Source organism: Haliotis rubra, unplaced genomic scaffold (assembly GCF_003918875.1).
Source record: "Haliotis rubra isolate DU_JTF1 unplaced genomic scaffold, ASM391887v1 Scf39, whole genome shotgun sequence".
NCBI lineage: Eukaryota > Metazoa > Mollusca > Gastropoda > Lepetellida > Haliotidae > Haliotis > Haliotis rubra.
Genome location: NW_025767068.1, coordinates 3,121,499 through 3,144,222, shown reverse-complemented (window position 1 = coordinate 3,144,222; position 22,724 = coordinate 3,121,499). Strand labels below are relative to the sequence as shown.

The 22,724-nt window shown below is 46.4% G+C and overlaps 1 protein-coding gene across 1 annotated transcript in view; it reads right to left on the bottom strand.

Moving 5' to 3' along the window:
- Nucleotides 1-20,160, bottom strand: part of LOC124286685 (fibropellin-1-like) — a 76,403-nt gene extending 56,243 nt beyond the window's left edge. Inside the window, exon 1 of the mRNA XM_046723093.1 lies at nucleotides 20,062-20,160. Coding sequence (XP_046579049.1) covers nucleotides 20,062-20,160 — 99 coding nt within the window. The remainder of the gene's footprint in view (nucleotides 1-20,061) is intronic.
- Nucleotides 20,161-22,724: the final 2,564 nt, after the last annotated feature.

Genomic DNA, 22,724 nt, shown 5'->3' with positions numbered 1-22,724 from the left:
CTGCCATATACACTCCGAGGTGGGAACTCGGGTTACTCGTAGACTCAAGCCCTGCTTGCATGGCGCGCATAATTCAGGGTAGGGCCTCATATGATTGATAAGCCAACATCACATTTATCAGTTTCCTGCTGGGCTCGGGTGGCACCATAACGGTTCATGTGTCGTTGCTATTCCCGTAGGATGTTTACGTACTTTATACAGAATGATGGTGGAAGTAATCACTCTCGAAATATATTGTCACACAGTGGAAGTAATCACTCTCACAACGTTGACTCACATGGTGGAAATAATCACACTTAAAACATATGGTCAGATGTTGGAAGTAACCACTCTAACAACATAGGGTCAGATGGTGGAAGTAATCACTCTAACAACATAGGGTCAGATGGTGGAAGTAATCACTCTAACACAAAGGGTCAGATGGTGGAAGTAATCACTCTAACAACATAGGGTCAGATGGTGGAAGTAATCACTCTAACAACATAGGGTCAGATGGTGGAAGTAATCACTCTAACAACATAGGGTCAGATGGTGGAAGTAATCACTCTAACAACATAGGGTCAGATGGTGGAAGTAATCACTCTAACAACATAGGGTCAGATGGTGGAAGTAATCACTCTAACAACATAGGGTCAGATGGTGGAAGTAATCACTCTAACAACATAGGGTCAGATGGTGGAAGTAATCACTCTAATCAGATGGTGGAAGTAATCTCTAACAACATAATCAGGGTCAGATGGTGGAAGTAATCACTCTAACAACATAGGGTCAGATGGTGGAAGTAATCACTCTAACAACAGATGGTGGAAGTAATCACTCTAACAACATAGGGTCAGATGGTGGAAGTAATCACTCTAACAACATAGAGTCAGATGGTGGAAGTAATCACTCTAACAACATAGGGTCAGATGGTGGAAGTAATCACTCTAACAACATAGGGTCAGATGGTGGAAGTAATCACACTAACAACATAGGGTCAGATGGTGGAAGTAATCACTCTAACAACATAGGGTCAGATGGTGGAAGTAATCACTCTCAAACCACTCGTGCACAGCATTTCAGTTGTCGGTACAAAGTTTCTCGAAAGTTTGTTCGAAAATGTTCAATTTCAATACAACATTAAAACACATCGTTCAAATTGTGCAGACCTGCCTCCCCGACATACCCAGACGAGTTTGTTCAGTGCTCAGTGTCAGTATGGGATGAAAACATCAAAATAACGTGACATGTGCTTTGTGACGAGAATTACCATTGACTTAAGAACACGATGTAAAACACGCTAAACAAAGGATTGTAGACGTTTCTCGGACTAAACAGTAAATAGCTTTGTATTAGCTAATGGATTGTACCTCATTCTGTCAGCGTCTTAGTGGAGGGCTTATGTAAAAGAGGACATGAAGCTGAGTGTGCAACACCCCGCTAATTGTTGAATACATTCATCCAGATCCTCCATTAAAATTCTGTTGTGTTGACATGGTACACTATCTAGCGTCGAATTGGAATTTTATTCTCTGCATCCTGGCTCTATTTAAAGTGTTATTCCTGGTATCTATCCTGCACTCAATTTCTTACACTGTGCATCTAGCCTACACCTGAACGTTACACTGTGTTTCAAGCCTAAACCTGAATGTTACACTGTGTACCAAGCCTACACCTGAATGTTACACTGTGTACCAAGCCTACACCTGAATGTTACACTGTTTCAAGCCTAAACCTGAATGTTACACTGTTACACTACACCTGTGTTACCTAGCCTAAACCTGAATGTTACACTGTGTACCAAGCCTACACCTGAATCTTACACTGTGTACCAAGCCTACACCTGAATGTTACACTGTGTACCTAGCCTACACCTGAATGTTACACTGTGTACCAAGCCTACACCTGAATGTTACACTGTGTACCTAGCCTACACCTGAATGTTACACTGTGTACCAAGCCTACACCTGAATGTTACACTGTGTATCAAGCATGAATGTTACCTGTGTATCCAGCCTGAATGTTACACCTGTGCCTACACCTGAATGTTACACTGTGTACCTAGCCTACACCTGAATGTTACACTGTGTACCAAGCCTACACCTGAATGTTACACTGTGTACCTAGCCTACACCTGAATGTTACACTGTGTACCAAGCCTACACCTGAATGTTACACTGTGTACCAAGCCTACACCTGAATGTTACACTGTGTACCAAGCCTACACCTGAATGTTACACTGTGTACCTAGCCTACACCTGAATGTTACACTGTGTGTACCCTGAATGTTACACTGTGTACCAAGCCTACACCTGAATGTTACACTGTGTACCAAGCCTACACCTGAATGTTACACTGTGTACCAAGCCTACACCTGAATGTTACACTGTGTACCTAGCCTACACCTGAATGTTACACTGTGTACCTAGCCTACACCTGAATGTTACACTGTGTACCTAGCCTACACCTGAATGTTACACTGTGTACCTAGCCTACACCTGAATGTTACACTGTGTACCTAGCCTACACCTGAATGTTACACTGTGTACCAAGCCTACACCTGAATGTTACACTGTGTGTACCCTGAATGTTACACCGTGTACCTACACCTGAATGTTACACTGTGTACCTAGCCTACACCTGAATGTTACACTGTGTACCTGTGTACCAGCCTACACCTGAATGTTACACTGTGTACCACCGTAGCCTACACACCTGAATGTTACACTGTGTACCTAGCCTACACCTGAATGTTACACTGTGTACCCAGCCTACACCTGAATGTTACACTGTGTACCAAGCCTACACCTGAATGTTACACTGTGTACCTAGCCTACACCTGAATGTTACACTGTGTACCTGAATGTTAGCCTACACCTGAATGTTACACCGTGTACCAAGCCTACACCTGAATGTTACACCTGAATGTTACACTGTGTACCAAGCCTACACCTGAATGTTACACTGTGTACCTAGCCTACACCTGAATGTTACACTGTGTACCAAGCCTACACCTGAATGTTACACTGTGTACCTAGCCTACACCTGAATGTTACACTGTGTAGCCTACACCTGAATGTTACACTGTATACCTAACTACACCTGAATGTTACACTGTGTACCTAACTACACGGGAAGCAGGCAGGCAATAGGCTGTATGATTGGTGACGTCAGCTCTCCTGTCTTGAAAGGAATTACAGAACAATCACTGGATTTAGTGGGGAACTGGAGACGTCTGATGTTGGCCTCAGAGCGACGCTAGGTTCTTATAGGCTGGTCAGACATGAGCGTGTCTGCTGCGGACGGTCAGTGAACTCCGCTGGGGAGGTGTAACTGATGAGGTTTAACTCCATGTTTTGTTTTGCTGGGGGAGTCTCTGTTCGTTTGATGGAGTAAAGCTGACTGATATTGGCAATATTACCATGATCGATATCGAGGTGTTTTAACTCAGAGATTGTTAAACCTCGGGAAATGTTAAGTTTTTCACGGCATATAGCCTACAGTTCTAGACAGCCCCGACAGTGAACTATCTCAATAACTCATTCGTTTTTTCCGCTTCTTCGTTTTCCGCGATATTCCCGTATTGTTCGTCCCAGTATGCATCTTCATTCTTTTAACAGGCATGTAGTACCGAGAACGTTTAATTCCCCAGAAATCCCACGGGAACCTGTTGGGCTGGTAAAACTAAATAGAAGTTCAACAGAATCTGGCTTTGATGAAAATGGTGATTATAATGTGACGCTGTCGCCTAGCAAGCATGATATGTTGCAACACTCACATCTATAGTGCTGACTTCTCGCCTCATCTTACATCACGCATTCAGTTGCAGATTACGTCATCTGTTGGAGATACTGCAGCTTCGTCTGTCGTCGGCTGTAAGCTCATATGTCGTGCATCTTCCATGGTGACATGGTCTCATCTTCTATGCAAGTGTTCAGCTGGAAGCACTATCTCGTATAGCAAACTTCAAAGATGAAAAACGGACAACCACGTCCATTAGCACGTGCATAACGGAAGAGGCTCGGAAGTGTTTCAAAGCAAAACCTAAGTGGCGCCATTAATGAACGAAGTTAGCCATTAATGGGGTCTAATTGTTCCCTGAAAGTTGATTCTAGCACCATCAACGACAGCATGGGGCAGGATCAGTAGGCTGGTTGACTATACTCTACCGCCAGCGGACTTCAACACACCAGGAAGGTGGAACAAGGACTTCAACACACCAGGAAGGTGGAACAATGACTTCACCACACCAGGAAGGTGGAACAAGGACTTCAACACACCAGGAAGGTGGAACAATGACTTCACCACAAAAGGAAGGTGGAACAGTGACTTCACCACATCAGGAAGGTGTAACACGGACTTCACCACACCAGGAAAGTGTAACACGCACTTCACCACACCAGGGAGGTGGAACAAGGACTTCACCACACCAGGGAGATGGAACAATGACTTCACCACACCAGGAAGGTGGAACAAGGACTTCACCACACCAGGAAGGTGGAACAATGACTTCAACACACCAGGAAGGTGGAACAAGGACTTCAACACCAGGAAGGTGGAACAATGACTTCACCACACCAGGAAGGTGTAACACTGACTTCACCACACCAGGAAGGTGGAACAAGGACTTCACCACACCAGGAAGGTGTAACAAAGACTTCACCACACCAGGAAGGTGGAACAGTGACTTCACCACACCAGGAAGGTGGAACACGGACTTCACCACACCAGGAAGGTGGAACAAGGACTTCAATATACCAGGAAGGAGGAACAATGACTTCACCACACCAGAAAGGTGGAACAATGACTTCACCACACCAGGAAGGTGTAACACGGACTTCACCACACCAGGAAGGTGTAACACGCACTTCGCCACACCACCATGAAGGTGGAACAAGGACTTCACCACACCAGGAAGGTGGAACAATGACTTCACCACACCAGGAAGGAAGGTGGAACAAGGACTTCACCACACCAGGAAGGTGTAACAAGGACTTCATCACACCAGGAAGGTGTAACACGGACTTCACCACACCAGGAAGGTGTAACAAGGACTTCACCACACCAGGAAGGTGTAACACGGACTTCACCAAACCAGGAAGGTGTAACACGGACTTCACCACACCAGGAAGGTGGAACACGGACTTCACCACACCAGGAAGGTGGAACAAGGACTTCACCACACCAGGAAGATGGAACACGGACTTCACCCAGGAAGGAGGAACAATGACTTCACCACAGGAAGGTGTAACAAAGACTTCACCACACCGGGACTTCACCACAAGGTGTAACAATGACTTCAGCATACCAGGAAGGTGTAACAAAGACTTCACCACACTAGGAAGGTGGAACACGGACTTCACCACACCAGGAAGGTGGAACAAGGACTTCACCACACCCGGAAGGTGGAACAAGGACTTCACCACACCAGGAAGATGGAACAAGGACTTCAACACACCAGGAAGGAGGAACACGGACTTCACCACACCAGAAAGGTGGAACAAGGACTTTAACACATCAGGAAGAAGGAACAATGACTTCACCAAACCAGAAAGATGGAACAGTGACTTCACCACATCAGGAAGGTGTAACACGGACTTCACCACACCAGGAAGGTGTAACACGGACTTCACCACACCGGAAGGTGGAACAAGGACTTCACCACACCAGGAGGTGGAACAAGGACTTCACCACACCAGGGAGGTGGAACAAGGACTTCACCACACCAGGAAGGTGGAACAATGACTTCACCAGTCCAGGAAGGTGGAACAGTGACTTCACCACACCAGGGAGGTGGAACAATGACTTTACCACACCAGGAAGGTGGAACAATGACTTCACCACACCACTTCACCACACCAGAAGGTGGAACAAGGACTTCACCACACCAGGGAGGTGGAACAATGACTCACACACCACACCAGGAAGGTGTAACAAGGACTTCACCACACCAGGAAGGTGGAACAAGGACTTCACCACACCAGGAAGGTGTAACACGGGACTTCACCACACCAGGAAGGTGTTCACCACAAGGAAGGTGACTTCACCACACTTCAGGGAAGGTGTAACACGGACTTCACCACACCAGGAAGGTTCACCACACCAGGAAGGTGGAACAAGGACTTCACCACACCAGGAAGGTGGAACACGGACTTCGCCACACCAGGAAGGTGGAACACACCACCACACCAGGAAGGTGTAACAAGGGACTTCACCACACCAGGAAGGTGTAACTTCACCACACCAGGAAGGTGGAACAAGGACTTCACCACACCAGGAAGGAGGAACACGGACTTCACCACACCAGAAAGGTGGAACAACTTTAACAGGGAAGGTGTAACACGGACTTCACCACACCCGGGAAGGTGTAACAATGACCACACCCGGGAAGGTGGAACAAGGACTTCCCACACCAGGAAGGTGGAACAATGACTTCACCACACCAGGAAGGTGGAAGGGAAGGTGGAACAAGGACTTCACCACACCAGGAAGGTGAACAATGACTTCACCACACCAGGAAGGTGGAACACCACACCCGGAAGGTGAACTTCACCACATCAAAGGGAAGGTGGAACACGGACTTCACCACACCAGGAAGGTGGAACACGGACTTCACCACACCAGGAAGGTGTAACACGGACTTCACCACACCAGGAAGGTGGAACAACTTCACCACACCGGGACTTCACCACACCAGGAAGGTGTAACAAGGACTTCACCACACCAGGAAGGTGGAACAACTTCACCAGTCCAGGACTTTCACCACACCAGGAAGGTGGAACAACTGACTTCACCACACCAGGAAGGTGTAACACGGACTTCACCACACCAGGAAGGTGGAACACGGACTTCACCACACCAGGAAGGTGGAACAAGGACTTCACCACACCAGGAAGGTGTAACACGGACTTCACCACACCTGGGAAGTGCACACCACCTGGGAACTGTGTGAGACACGGACTTCACCACACCAGGGAATTGGAACAATGACTTCACCACACCAGGAAGGTGAAACAAGGACTTCACCACACCAGGAAGGTGTAACAAAGACTTCACCACACCAGGAAGGTGGAACAGTGACTTCACCACACCAGGAAGGTGGAACACGGACTTCACCACACCAGGAAGGTGGAACAAGGACTTCAATATACCAGGAAGGAGGAACAATGACTTCACCACACCAGAAAGGTGGAACAATGACTTCACCACACCAGGAAGGTGTAACACGGACTTCACCACACCAGGAAGGTGTAACACGCACTTCGCCACACCATGAAGGTGGAACAAGGACTTCACCACACCAGGGAGGTGGAACAATGACTTTACCACACCAGGAAGGTGGAACAATGACTTCACCACACCAGGAAGGTGTAACACGGACTTCATCACACCAGGAAGGTGGAACAAGGACTTCACCACACCAGGAAGGTGTAACAAGGACTTCACCACACCAGGAAGGTGTAACACGGACTTCACCAAACCAGGAAGGTGTAACACGGACTTCACCACACCAGGAAGGTGGAACACGGACTTCACCACACCAGGAAGGTGGAACAAGGACTTCACCCCACCAGGAAGATGGAACACGGACTTCGCCACACCAGGAAGGTGGAACAATGACTTCACCACACCAGGAAGGTGTAACAAAGACTTCACCACACCAGGAAGGTGTAACAATGACTTCAGCATACCAGGAAGGTGTAACAAAGACTTCACCACTCTAGGAAGGTGGAACACGGACTTCACCACACCAGGAAGGTGGAACAAGGACTTCACCACACCCGGAAGGTGGAACAAGGACTTCACCACACCAGGAAGGTGTAACAAGGACTTCACCACACCAGGAAGGTGGAACAATACTTCACCACACCAGGAAGATGGAACAAGGACTTCAACACACCAGGAAGGAGGAACACGGACTTCACCACACCAGGAAGGTGGAACAATACTTCACCACACCAGGAAGGTGGAACAAGGACTTTAACACACCAGGAAGAAGGAACAATGACTTCACCACACCAGAAAGGTGGAACAGTGACTTCACCACATCAGGAAGGTGTAACACGGACTTCACCACACCAGGAAGGTGTAACACGGACTTCACCACACCAGGAAGGTGGAACAATGACTTCACCACACCAGGGAGGTGGAACAATGACTTCACCACACCAGGAAGGTGGAACAATGACTTCACCAGTCCAGGAAGGTGGAACAGTGACTTCACCACACCCGGAAGGTGGAACAGTGACTTCACCACACCAGGAAGGTGGAACACGGACTTCACCACACCAGGAAGGTGGAACAAGGACTTCACCACACCAGGAAGGTGTAACAAAGACTTCACAACACCAGGAAGGAGGAACAGTGACTTCACCACACCCGGAAGATGGAACACGGACTTCACCACACCAGGAAGGTGGAACAAGGACTTCACCACACCAGGAAGGTGTAACAAGGACTTCACCACACCAGGAAGGTGGAACAAGGACTTCACCACACCAGGAAGGTGTAACAGTGACTTCACCACACCAGGAAGGTGTAACACGGACTTCACCACACCAGGAAGGTGGAACACGGACTTCACCACACCAGGAAGGTGGAACACGGACTTCACCACACCTGGGAGGTGTAGGACTTCACCACACCAGGAAGGTGGAACACTTCTTCACCACACCAGGAAGGTGGACCACCTGACACAGTGGAACAAGGACTTCACCACACCACGAGACACGGACTTCACCACACCAGGAAGGTGGAACAAGGACTTCACCACACCAGGAAGGTGGAACAAGGACTTCACACGGACTTCACGACACACCTGAAAGGTGAGACACGGACTTCACCACACCAGGGGATTGGAACAAGGACTTCACCACACCACGAAGGTGTAACACGGACTTCACCACTCCAGGAAGGTGGAAAAGTTCCCAGCATTTATTTTTAAGAATAATTTATTGACAGGAATATTTTACTATTATTTATTGCTACCAACATGACACTAAATCAGGTAGGCAGATATAATGTCAACCATTTTCGATATTTACCTGGTTAAGGGAGGAATTGGATGCATTAACGATACGCTGGTTTAGATTGGAGAAAAAGGCTGATATTTGGGCTTTAAAGAAATTAGAATTTAAAAGAGAAAATTGGTTAAAGAAAATCAAAAGTGAAATTTGAAAACTCAAAAAGATAAAAAAATGAAATTGGAACATGAAAAAGAAGAATGAAAAGAGGGAAGCTTAGAAAGAAAAGGAAAAGAGAACTTTGAAAAAGCATGTAAAAAGTCAAGCTGATCAAGAAATTAAGCTGAAGCAAATTGATTCCCGGGTGATCTTCCACAGAACCCGACCAGGTGGTAGAAGCTTGAACTTTCCAAGCAGATTATAATTTGTTCCACCCTTCTCTGTTGTTGACAAGTACATTATGACAAAACGTCTCAAAAGACCTGCCTGTAAACTCCTATTTTTGTTGTTGTTGTTTCCCAATCTCGGGGCAACAATTGGGTGCTCGGTACCACAGGCCAAGGTCAGAGATACTGGGCCAAGGTCAGAGATACTGTCTATGTTGTGTTAACACCAGGCCGCCGTAAACAGGAACAGTGTTGTCTTGCCCGTATGTCCAGGAAATAGACTAGACAAGACAATGCGTCTCTAGACAGGACACTGCTTCTCTAGACAGGACACTGAGTCTCTAGACAGGACACTGCTTCTCTAGACAGGACACTGCGTCTCTAGACAGGACACTGCGTCTCTAGACAGGACACTGCATCTCTAGACAGGACATTGCTTCTCTGGACGAGACCCTGCATCTCTGGACAGGACACTGCATCTCCAGACAGGACAGAACACTGCATTTCTAAACGGGACACTCGGTCTCCAAACAGGACATTGCGTCTCTAGACAGGACATTGCTTCTCTAGACAGGACATTGCATCTCCAGACAGCTCAGGACACAACGTCTCTAGACAAGACACTGCTTCTTTAGACAGGACATTGCATCTCCAGACAGGACATTGCATCTCTAGACAGGACAGGACACTGCTTTTCTAGACGGGACACCCGGTCTCTAGACAGGACACTGCGTCTCTAGACTAGACATTGAGTCTCTAGACAAAAAAACATTGCATCTCCAGACAGGACAGGACACAGCTTCCCTAGACGGGACACTGCATCTTTAGACAGGACAGAACACTGTTTCTCTAGACAGGACAATGCGTCTCTAGACAGGACACTGCGTCTCTCGACATGACATTGCATCTCCAGACAGGACAGGACACAACTTCTCTAGACCGGGACACTGCGTCTGTAGACAGGACATTATATCTCTGGACAGGGTAATGCTGTGTTACACGGGGTATGTGTTGCTGCTCGAGCTAGGGTATTTTGGCTCTATACGTTTTCATTCTTGTGTGACTTGGAAATTTATCAGTTTTTTCCGGGTTCCCTTGGAACGATAACACAACAAAGGCACGAGAAAATCCGATGTGGTCTTCCTCGCTACATTGAGGCCATTCCCTGTCAGCGGTTAGGCAACCCAGCTTGGTTAGATTGAAGCTGGCTGTCACTGAAAGATCGATGCACAGAAACACTCACACATTCTCTTCCGATGGATGAAACTAACTTCACAAAAAGCGACGATTCAACATTCATACCGCTGACAATCCAAATTCAATCAACAGACAGTGCCACAATCTGGAACGAATGTTACGTGGCGTGCTTTTATCCAAATCCAAATCAGCACATTGTCAAGATGATCAAATAAAACATTTGATTAATGATAGTAGATTGCTCTTAATACGCTGCAGTCTCGAAATACAGACTAGAGTTAAAAGCACAGTTTCCGGGGGGAAGAAATGGCCAATCCAAAGTTAGTGGTTTTATAACCAAATGATTGACAAAGAGGCAAAGGGGTGGAAAGACTTAATGTTTGTAATTGACCCTCTCGTGACCTGGCTCTGGGGGGTCTAGGCTGACCGAGTCGGGGACTAACACACTTTAATCGTAACATGTTGAGTTCATTTTGATCGATAGGGGAACCAATACGCTGCTGAGAGGCCTCCAGGTTTTGTCCGAGGCAGGGGTCCCCCACGTGCTGCTGCTGCTGCTGCTACTGTTACTGCGGATCTTTCACTGGTGAATTAAGTTTGATGATTGTTTAAAGTGGAAATGGTTCTGTTGGCAGACATATGAACAGATCCTTAACAAGGATTTATTTTGTTTTCTCACATTCATCGCTCTGCAACAGTTTACGGTATTGGTTAACTGTGATTTTGCCCGGCGAACATTCAGGCGCGTGTTAAGATCAATCGCACATTACTTCAGGTTTGTGACCACGTGATGGGGCCGCCGTGATGGGGATATCTTGGGGGATGGGGATGAGGCCATCAGATGTCAGGACGTGATCACTGGTGTAGGCGTGTTCATGTGCATGCACGTCCTCCCACAATACGTAGGAAGCACCATCACTTTTGTGACTACGACAACGACTACTACAACGACAACTGTCACTACTATTACTATTACTATTAATGCCACTACTTCTACCACTATTACTACCACCACCACCACTACTACTGCTACTACTGCTACTACTACCACTACTACAACTATCACTACTACAACTGCTACTACCACCACTACTACTACAACTACAACAACTACTACTACAACAACAACTACTACTGCTACTACAACAACTACTACTGCTAGTACTACTACACAACTGCAACTACGGCAACTATTACAAGTACTACAACAACAACTACTCCTACTTCTACTACTGTAACTGCTGTTACCACCACGTTATTCAAAGTACGGTTAATCCATGCCCTTCAGTGTGCACAAAGGGCTCCAATATTACCCCCTACCAATGGTTCAATCAACACTCAAGTTTGCTCACTATCAGGTGAAACAGTTCGATGTACTGGAACAATCTACCCACTATCAGGTGAAATAGCTCGATGTACTGGTACAATCTACCCACTATCAAGTGAAACGGTTCGATTAACTGGTACAATCTACCCACTATCAGGTGAAACAGTTCGATGTACTGGTACAATCTACCCACTATCAGGTGAAACGGTTCGATTAACTGGTACAATCTACCCACTATCAGGTGAAACAGTTCGATGTACTGGTACAATCTACCCACTATCAGGTGAAACAGAGGTCGATGTTCTGGCACAATCTACCCACTATCAGGTGAAACAGTTCGATGTACTGGTACAATCTACCCACTATCAGGTGAAACAGAAGTCGATGTTCTGGCACAATCTACCCACTATCAGGTGAAACAGAGGTCGATGTACTGGTACAATCTACCCACTATCAGGTAAAACAGAGGTCGATGGTCTCGGTGAAACAGTTCGGTCGTTGTCCTGTACAATCTATACTACCCACTACCAGGTGAAACAGTTCGATGTACTGGTACAATCTACCCACTATCAGTACAAAGATATCTCTCTCTGACTACAGACACAATCTGTAGATGTGAGGCTATTTGTGTTCTATTTTGGTTCTATAGTACAGTTTGGTACTGTTAGTACTGGAATATATGCCAGGCAGACCCGTAACAGCACTTCCCTCTTACATGGCTACAGGAGACGGTCCTGGACACGTGGTCAGTGCTGACCATTACGATCGATCTGAATGAGAATTGGCTTAATTACTTGGGTCGTCGACACACTGGGTCTGAACATACAGACACCATATAGAGTCATTACGACACAGGATAACCAACCTGATTTGTTATACATCGACGTATGGTTATTGTAACGTGTTGGCTATTCCAGAATACGTCTCTGTGGATGTTCTGTCGAACCATTGGCACACTTCCATATCATGCATGACAAACATAACATTATCTGTATTATACATTATGTATAGATCTTGAAGAGCGGAAAACGCAATAGAAATGAAATATGGTCTGTGTCGCACCTCTTATATTCCGATAAATTTAGAAGGTCACGTCAGTCAGACCCGTTGTCTTAAGACTCCTGAGATTGGATCGGCCCTCTGAAACCGTCTCAGCCACGAAGTACACTGACATCTATAAATGAATGGTAATTGACATGGCGCGTCTTCCTTGCGCTGTGTTACCGACTGCATCCTTAGATGAGACCAGGCTTCATACACCAAGTGACATATGAATCACGGACGTGTACAGGACGCCAGTATCAACCTGAAGGCACTTACTCACGCCTCAGACATACCACTCCATAATGCATCAACTATATATGGTATCGGTTAGGCATAACGTTAGTTATTAGACTGCTACAACGATCGTACCATCAGCCGCGTGGAGTCTGCTAATGTATATCAGTGTAGTCTGTTACCTTTATGTATCCTCACATGTGTTTTTGTACCTCCCTTTGTGTGTACCTCCCTTTGTGTGTACCTCCCTCTGTGTGTACCTCCCTTTGTGTGTACCTCCCTCTGTGTGTACCTCCCTTTGTGTGTGCACCTCCCTGTGTGTGTCCCTTTGTGTGTACCTCCCTTTGTGTGTACCTCCATCTGTGTACCTCCCTTTGTGTGTAACTCCCTCTGTGTGCACTTCCATGTGTGTACCTCCCTCTGTGTGTACCTCCCTCTGTGTGTACCTCCCTCTGTGTGTACCTCCATCTGTGTGTACCTCCCTTTGTGTGTACCTCCCTCTGTGTGTACCTCCCTTTGTGTGTACCTCCCTCTGTGTGTACCTCCCTTTGTGTGTACCTCCCTTTGTGTGTACCTCCCTTTGTGTGTACCTCCCTTGTGTGTACCTCCCTTTGTGTGTACCTCCCTTTGTGTGTACCTCCCTTTGTGTGTACCTCCCTTTGTGTGTACCTCCCTTTGTGTGTACCTCCCCCACCTGTGTGTACCTCCCTTGTGTGTGTACCTCCTCTGTGTGTACCTCCCTTGTGTGTACCTCCCTCTGTGTGTACTCCCTCTGTGTGTACCTCCCTTTTGTGTGTACCTCCCTCTGTGTGTGTACCTCCCTTGTGTGTACCTCCCTTTGTGTGTACCTCCCTCCCCCTGTGTGTACCTCCCTTTGTGTGTACCTCCCTTGTGTGTGTGTACCTCCCTCTGTGTGTACCTCCCTTTGTGTGTGTACCTCCCTTGTGTGTACCTCCCTCCCTGTGTGTACCTCCCTTGTGTGTGTGTACCTCCCTTGTGTGTACCTCCCTTTGTGTGTACCTCCTCTGTGTGTACCTCCCTTTGTGTGTACCTCCCTTTGTGTGTACCTCCCTTTGTGTGTACCTCCCTTTGTGTGTGTGTACCTCCCTCTGTGTGTACCTCCCCTGTGTGTACCTCCCTCTGTGTGTACTCCTCCCTGTGTGTACCTCCCTTTGTGTGTACCCTCCCTCTGTGTGTGTACCTCCCTTTGTGTGTACCTCCCTTTGTGTGTACCTCCCTTTGTGTGTACCTCCCTTGTGTGTTTGTGTGTGTACCTCCATCTGTGTGTACCTTCCCTCTGTGTGTACCTCCCTTTGTGTGTACTTCCATGTTGTGTGTCCTCCTCTGTGTGTACCTCCATCTGTGTGTACCTCCCTTTGTGTGTACCTCCCTGTGTGTACCTCCCTTTGTGTGTACCTCCCTTTGTGTGTACCTCCCCCTGTGTGTACCTCCCTTTGTGTGTACCTCCTTTGTGTGTACCTCCCTTTGTGTGTACCTCCCTCTGTGTGTACCTCCCTCTGTGTGTACCTCCCTTTGTGTGTACCTCCTTGTGTGTACCTCCCCTGTGTGTGTACCTCCTTTGTGTGTACCTCCCTCTGTACCCTCCCTTTGTGTGTGTGTGTACCTCCCTTTGTGTGTACCTCCCTTTGTGTGTACCTCCTTCTGTGTGTACCTCCCTTTGTGTGTACCTCCCTTTGTGTGTACCTCCCTTTGTGTGTACCTCTTTTGTTGGTACCTGCTTCATGTGCACATCCTTTGTGCGGATCGCCTTTGTGAGCATCGCATTTATGTGCATCGCCTTTGTGTGCACATTTTTTGTGTGTACCCCATTTGTTTGCACCCACTTTGTTGGTAGCTCCTTTGTTAGTACCTTTTTTGTTTGTGGGGCGGTGGGGTAGCCTAGTGGTTAGAGCGTTAGCTCGTCACGCCGAGGGCCCGGGTTCGATTCCCCACATGGGTACAATGTGTGAAGCCCATTTCCGCGCCCCCTCCCCCCCCCCCCGTGATAATGCTGGAATATTGCTAAAAGCGACGAAATACCAAACTCACTCACTCACTCCTTTGTTTGTACGCCCTTTGTTTAAACCTCCTTTGTTTGCAACCTCTCTGCTTGCACCTACTTTGTGTGCATGTCCTCTGTTTGTACCTCCTCTGTTTGTACCGGCCTTGTTAGTACCTTCTTTGTTGGTAACAATGAGCGTACCTTAATTGTGTATGCTTACCTTTTGTGTATCACCGTTGTGTAAACAAACCTTGTGTGTACCTCCCATGTGGGCATATCCCCTGTGTGAACCGCCTGTGAGTTTTCTTAGCTTGTGTGTACCTCCCTCCTTTGTATTTTCCTTCTGTATGTACCTACATCGTACGTGTACCTCCGTGTGCACTGTCTTTGTGTGTGAGCCCATCTTAGGTAACCTCCCGTGCGTGTGTATACTTATACCTCCCTTGTGTGTGTACGCGCGTGTGTGTGCCTCCCTTGTGTGTATGTACACATACCTCCCTTGTGTGCGTGTGTATGAGTACCTCCATTGTGTGTGTATACACACACACACACGCACACACATATATATAAATAGACCTCCCTTTCTGTGTGTGCGTGCGTGTACCTCCCTTGTGTACATATACATATATTTTCCTTGTGTGTTTATACCTCCCTTTTGTGTGAGCATACTTACCTCCCTTTTGTGTCTGTGTGTTTGTGTTTTGTGTCTGTGTGTGTGTACTTTTCTTGTGTGAGTATATCTACCTCCCTTATATGTGTGTGTACCTTCCTTGTGTGTGTATGCACATACCTTCCTTGTGTGTGTATACATCCCTTTTGTATGAGTATACCTACCTCCCTTGCGTGTCTGTGTGCGTGTTTGTGTGTGCTCTTTCCTAGTGTGAGCATATCTACCTCCCTTGCGTGTCTGTGTGTGTGTTTGTGTGTGAGTGTGTGTGTACACCTCCCTTGGGTGTGTACCTCCCATAATTGTTGTGATATTTTCCGTATTATGTTTCAGGTGTCAACAGCCGCATCTGCAGAACTTCTGCATGGTGGAAGTACCGTGTTTCGTGTACCTCGCCCAGTGATAACTCTGTAGGAGATGTCATGTACCTTTAGCGTGTGGCAGTAAGGGCTCTCTCTAACATGAAGCCATTGAGCACAGGAATTTGGCTTTGCTCAGACGGTAATCTGTAAATCATTATAGAGCTATATAACGTAGGCATTACACACCCGGTTATGTCCCTGTTATTAATGGCTTTTTTAACATGTAAGCATTGAAAGCCTTCAAAAGGAATGTCCACGTCTATCGAAATTCGTTTTAATTAGTTTCCAGTCTTTGGAAGCTCAGACGAATTGGTTCCATATGTTCAGCTCGGCGTCAAACTGGCTCAGCTACACAAGCTCTATTAAACGGGCTTGAAGGAAAATCAAAACTGGCGAGGTAAATCTGGGCTGAGCCGTGCAATCCACTTTGACACACAGCTCGACACTTTCCCGTTCAGGTGATCCTACCACTCAGCTGCTACACGATCACCTGGGATTGAAACTCATCTCCTTCCGATGTTCGGCTGACGAGGACACTATTCCATTACCGTCCAGGACATACTTATGACTATACACATCCTTATGTCAGATTGTAATGTGTGTGTACTCTAAGCTAACCTCTGTAGTGAGTCAGATTGTTATGTGCGTGTACTCTAAGCTAACCTCTGTAGTGAGTCAGATTGTAATGTGTGTGTACTCTAAGCTAACCTCTGTAGTGAGTCAGATTGTAATGTGTGTGTACTCTAAGCTAACCTCTGTAGTGAGTCAGATTGTTATGTGTGTGTATACTCTAAGCTAACCTCTGTAGTGAGTCAGATTGTAATGTGTGTGTACTCTAAGCTAACCTCTGTAGTGAGTCAGATTGTAATGTGTGTGTACTCTAAGCTAACCTCTGTAGTGAGTCAGATTGTAATGTGTGTGTACTCTAAGCTAACCTCTGTAGTGAGTCAGATTGTAATGTGTGTGTACTCTAAGCTAACCTCTGTAGTGAGTCAGATTGTAGTCACTCTAAGAACCTTGTAGTGAGTCAGATTGTGTGTGTGTCTGTACTCTAAGCTAACCTCTGTAGTGAGTCAGATTGTAATGTGTGTGTACTCTAAGTTAACCTCTGTGTAGTGAGTCAGATTGTTATGTGTGTGTACTCTAAGCTTAACCTCTGTAGTGAGTCAGATTGTTATGTGTGTGTACTCTAAGCTAACCTCTGTAGTGAGTCAGATTGTAATGTGTGTGTACTCTAAGCTAACCTCTGTAGTGAGTCAGATTGTAATGTGTGTGTACTCTAAGTTAACCTCTGTAGTGAGTCAGATTGTAATGTGTGTGTACTCTAAGTTAACCTCTGTAGTGAGTCAGATTGTAATGTGTGTGTACTCTAAGCTAACTTCTGTAGTGAGTCAGATTGTTATGTGTGTGTACTCTAAGCTAACCTCTGTAGTGAGTCAGATTGTAATGTGTGTGTACTCTAAGCTAACCTCTGTAGTGAGTACTCAGTAGTGAGTCAATTGTGTGTGTGTACTCTAAGTTAACCTCTGTAGTGAGTCAGATTGTTATGTGTGTGTACTCTAAGCTAACCTCTGTAGTGAGTCAGATTGTTATGTGTGTGTACTCTAAGCTAACCTCTGTAGTGAGTCAGATTGTTATGTGTGTGTACTCTAAGCTAACCTCTGTAGTGAGTCAGATTGTAATGTGTGTGTACTCTAAGCTAACCTCTGTAGTGAGTCAGATTGTGTTCTGTGTGAGTCAGATTGTTATGTACTGTACTCTAAGTTAACCTCTGTAGTGAGTCAGATTGTTATGTGTGTGTACTCTAAGCTAACCTCTGTAGTGAGTCAGATTGTTATGTGTGTGTACTCTAAGCTAACCTCTGTAGTGAGTCAGATTGTTGTGTGTGTGTAACCTCTGTAAGCTTGTTACCTGTGTGTGAGTCTGTGAGTGAGTCAGATTGTTATGTGTGTGTGACTCTAAGTTAACCTCTGTAGTGAGTCAGATTGTTATGTGTGTGTACTCTAAGTTAACCTCTGTAGTGAGTCAGATTGTTATGTGTGTGTACTCTAAGTTAACCTCTGTAGTGAGTCAGATTGTTATGTGTGTGTACTCTAAGCTAACCTCTGTAGTGAGTCAGATTGTTATGTGTGTGTACTCTAAGCTAACCTCTGTAGTGAGTCAGATTGTTATGTGTGTGTACTCTAAGCTAACCTCTGTAGTGAGTCAGATTGTTATGTGTGTGTTCTCTAAGTTAACCTCTGAAGTGAGTCTGATTGTTATGTGTGTGTACTCTAAGCTAACTTCTGTAGTGAGTCAGATTGTTATGTGTATGTACTCTCAGCTGACCTCTGAAGTGAGTCAGATTGTTGTGTGTGTGTACTCGGAACAACTGCCTGTAGTGTGTTGGTCTGTATGTGTACTCGGTACAACAGCCTTAAGTGTGTTGGTCTGTGTGTGTACTCGGTACAACAGCCTGTAGTGTGTGGGTCTGTGTGTGTACTCGGAACAACAGCCTGTAGTGTGTTGGTCTGTGTGTGTACTCGGTACAACAGCCTGTAGTGTGTTGGTCTGTGTGTGTACTCGGTACAACAGCCTGCAGTGTGTGGGTCTGTGTGTGTACTCGGTACAACAGCCTGTAGTGTGTGGGTCTGTGTGTACTCGGTACAACAGCCTGTGTGTGTACTCGGTGTGTACAACAGCCTGTAGTGTGTTCGTCTGTGTGTGTACTCGGCAGTACAACAGCCTGTAGTGTGTGGGTCTGTGTGTGTACTCGGTACAACAGCCTGCAGTGTGTGGGTCTGTGTGTGTACTCGGTACAACAGCCTGTAGTGTGTTGGTCTGTGTGTGTACTCGGTACAACAGCCTGAAGTGTGTTCGTCTGTGTGTGTACTCGGTACAACTGCCTGAAGTGTGTTCGTCTGTGTGTGTACTCGGTACAACAACCTGAAGTGTGTTGGTCTGTGTGTGTACTCGGTACAACAGCTTGTAGTGTGTGGGTCTGTGTGTGTACTCGGTACAACAGCCTGTATTGTGTGGGTCTGTGTGTGTACTCGGTACAACAGCCTGTAGTGTGTGGCTCTGTGTGTGTACTCGGTACAACAGCCCGAAGTGTGTTCGTCTGTTATTTAATAACGTTCCAGGAATAAGCCAGAGCAGGTAAGCCAATCTCCATACTAATCACACATAAGCTAGTATTTCATTCTCGCTGCAAGCCGCAGACAGGTATCAGCCATTCTGTAACATAAATATATTCAGACCTGGAACACCGTGGAGCCAACAATCAGCATCTTACGAGACGTGCTGAGCTTTTGGAGGGCCCGAATCACGGCCAGAAACATAATTTGACGTAGTGTTCGCTGATTACAATACATCGTATCTGAAGGTGATCGACATTGCAAAGTTAACCTAAAGATGGCCATTCATTTGTCCAACAGTGTGTAGAGGTAACACTACCCAGAACAGAGAAATCAGCCAATCAGCGTTCTGTAAACATCAGCGGAATGTAATTACCAATTGGCCAGCAGAGTGTGTCTTCTATCCGGCACGAATAATCTGATTAACAAATATTTGCGATTGTAGAGATCGATACTAAAGATACACAGTGACGATCTGACTGAAGACTGAAGCGGTCTTCCTGCGTGGTCCTGAGCGGGAGAAGGGTGAGTGAGTGAGTCAGGTTTAATGCCGCTTTGAACAGTATGTCCACTGTTTCACGGCGTGTCGTCTTAGTATGGGAGTATTGCCGGAAGTGATCAGTGTTGCAGGGGTTAGGATGGTTCGAACCTGAAGTTATGGAACACACACTCACCCATTTCTTTATGAAACTAGTACATAAAAAAGGCTCTATAAATTATATATGATTAGAATTAGCTGCAGAGAGCTATCGTTTTTTTTCTACCGATACTTCTTTAAGCTTACCATTTCACCATTTCCGGTGATGATCATACCCAGTTCTCGGTCACCCCATCTTGTGATGATCATACCCAGTTCTCGGTCATCCCATCTTGTGATGATCATACCCGGTTCTCAGTTACCCCATCTTGTGATGATCATACCCGATACCTGTTGTCCGGATGATTATACCCGGTCCTCGGTTACCCCAACGTGTGATGATCATACCCGGTTTTCGGTAACCCCATCTTGTGATGATCATACCCGGTCCTCGGTTACCAAATCATGTTGTGATAAGCATACCCGGTCTCGGTTACCCCATCTTGTGATGATCATACCCGGTTCTCGGTTACCGCACCATGTGATGTCCCGATGCATGGAACTTTTTAGAAACTGTTTACTCAATAGTTGTATCGATTATTGACATTGTGAGGTGATGTGAGCCGACGTCAGTCCCGAGTCCCTACACAGCCATTGATAAACATCCTCTGTCAGGGCTACTGAAAACCACACTAAAACTCATCCCTGAGGCTTCTTAAGACGTATCCTTGAATCGTTTTCTTTCCTTGGTCAAATCAATAATTTCTTCGTATCTTTTACAGGGCCAATAACTTAATTTCATTTGATGTTCCCACTTACAATATCGCAGCATAGTATACCTAGGATAAAAACAGCTTCAATGAAAGAGTCGTTAGGCTCGATTCATAGAATTCGGGCCTGTCTAAAGTTTGGCTTTGAGGTCTTGCCAATCTGATCAGGAAATAATTGGAGATGACGGTAATGACCCAGATGAAGCCTAGTGGATCTAAAAGTTGGAATACAGAGTGGAATGCAATCCCAACATTGCTGAAGATAGCATCTTATACATTTTTCATATCGATAACATTAACGTTCGGTTCTGCGGACTCTGAAGTTCAGCATTCCACTTTCTTTTTCATCCGCGATGGGATTTTGGTAAAAACCGTGCACTCTGAGCTTCGGCTGCTGCCAATATATATAACTGGATATTGCCCCGTCGGGAAAAATTAAACAATAGTTTCTTTTCCTCAAGGGAAATTATTTATGACTTATTGCCACAGTCAACGTTTTTACAATTACAGAAATATGCTTCCCAATCACTCTGGTTCACCCAAATCATGTGTGTATTTCGAAATTGTTGAACCTACTCCAGCTTCATTACTGTGAGTCCTTGTCCGGGAAACTGGGGGAATGGCCATATTAGTATTGTCAAGGCATCTTAGTATTGTCAAGGCATCTTAGTATTGTCAAGGCATCTTAGTATTGTCAAGGCATCTTAGTATTGTCAAGGCATCTTAGTATTGTCAAGGCATCTTAGTATTGTCAAGGCATCTTAGTATTGTCAAGGCATCTTAGTATTGTCAAGGCATCTTAGTATTGTCAAGGCATTTAGGCATAAGGCTAATATCTCTGGAAATATGTCTTTCTTTTTTTTAATTAAAAACCGTTTTAGGTTATTGAGATATCTCATGGAGTGTGTTCATTCCGTGAGGTCGGTGAAGAAGAAATAAAGGTTTAGGGGACGTGTACTGGGCGTAGTGAAGGACGGCATGGTAGTGTAGCTGACAAACACTGACGTGGTGGAGGAAGGCATGGTAGTGTAGCTGACAAACACTGACGTGGTGGAGGACGGCATGGTAGTGTAGCTGACAAACACTGACGTAGTGAAGGACGGCATGGTAGTGTAGCTGACAAACACTGACGTGGTGGAGGACGGCATGGTAGTGTAGCTGACAAACACTGACGTAGTGAAGGACGGAATGGTAGTGTAGCTGACAAACACTGACGTAGTGAAGGACGGCGTGGTAGTGTAGCTGACAAACACTGACGTGGTGGAGAACGGCATGGTAGTGTAGCTGACAAACACTGACGTGGTGGAGGACGGCATGGTAGTGTAGCTGACAAACACTGACGTGGTGGAGGACGGCATGGTAGTGTAGCTGACAAACACTGACGTGGTGGAGGACGGCATGGTAGTGTAGCTGACAAACACTGACGTGGTGGAGGACGGCATGGTAGTGTAGCTGACAAACACTGACGTGGTGGAGGACGGCGTGGTAGTGTAGCTGACAAACACTGACGTGGTGGAGGACGGCATGGTAGTGTAGCTGACAAACACCGACGTGGTGGAGGACGGCATGGTAGTGTAGCTGACAAACACTGACGTGGTGGAGGACGGCGTGGTAGTGTAGCTGACAAACACTGACGTGGTGGAGGACGGCATGGTAGTGTAGCTGACAAACACTGACGTGGTGGAGGACGGCATGGTAGTGTAGCTGACAAACACTGACGTGGTGGAGGACGGCATGGTAGTGTAGCTGACAAACACTGACGTGGTGGAGGACGGCATGGTAGTGTAGCTGACAAACACTGACGTGGTGGAGGACGGCATGGTAGTGTAGTGACAAACACTGACGTGGTGGAGGACGGCGTGGTAGTGTAGCTGACAAACACTGACGTGGTGGAGGACAGCATGGTAGTGTAGCTGACAAACACTGACGTAGTGAAGGACGGCATGGTAGTGTAGCTGACAAACACTGACGTGGTGGAGTACGGCATGGACACTACAGAGTGTTGTGCTATGGACAAAGGTAAGGTACTTCTACAGGGTGTTGTGCTATGGACAAAGGTAAGGTACTTCTACGGGGTGTTGTGCTATGGACAACGTTAAA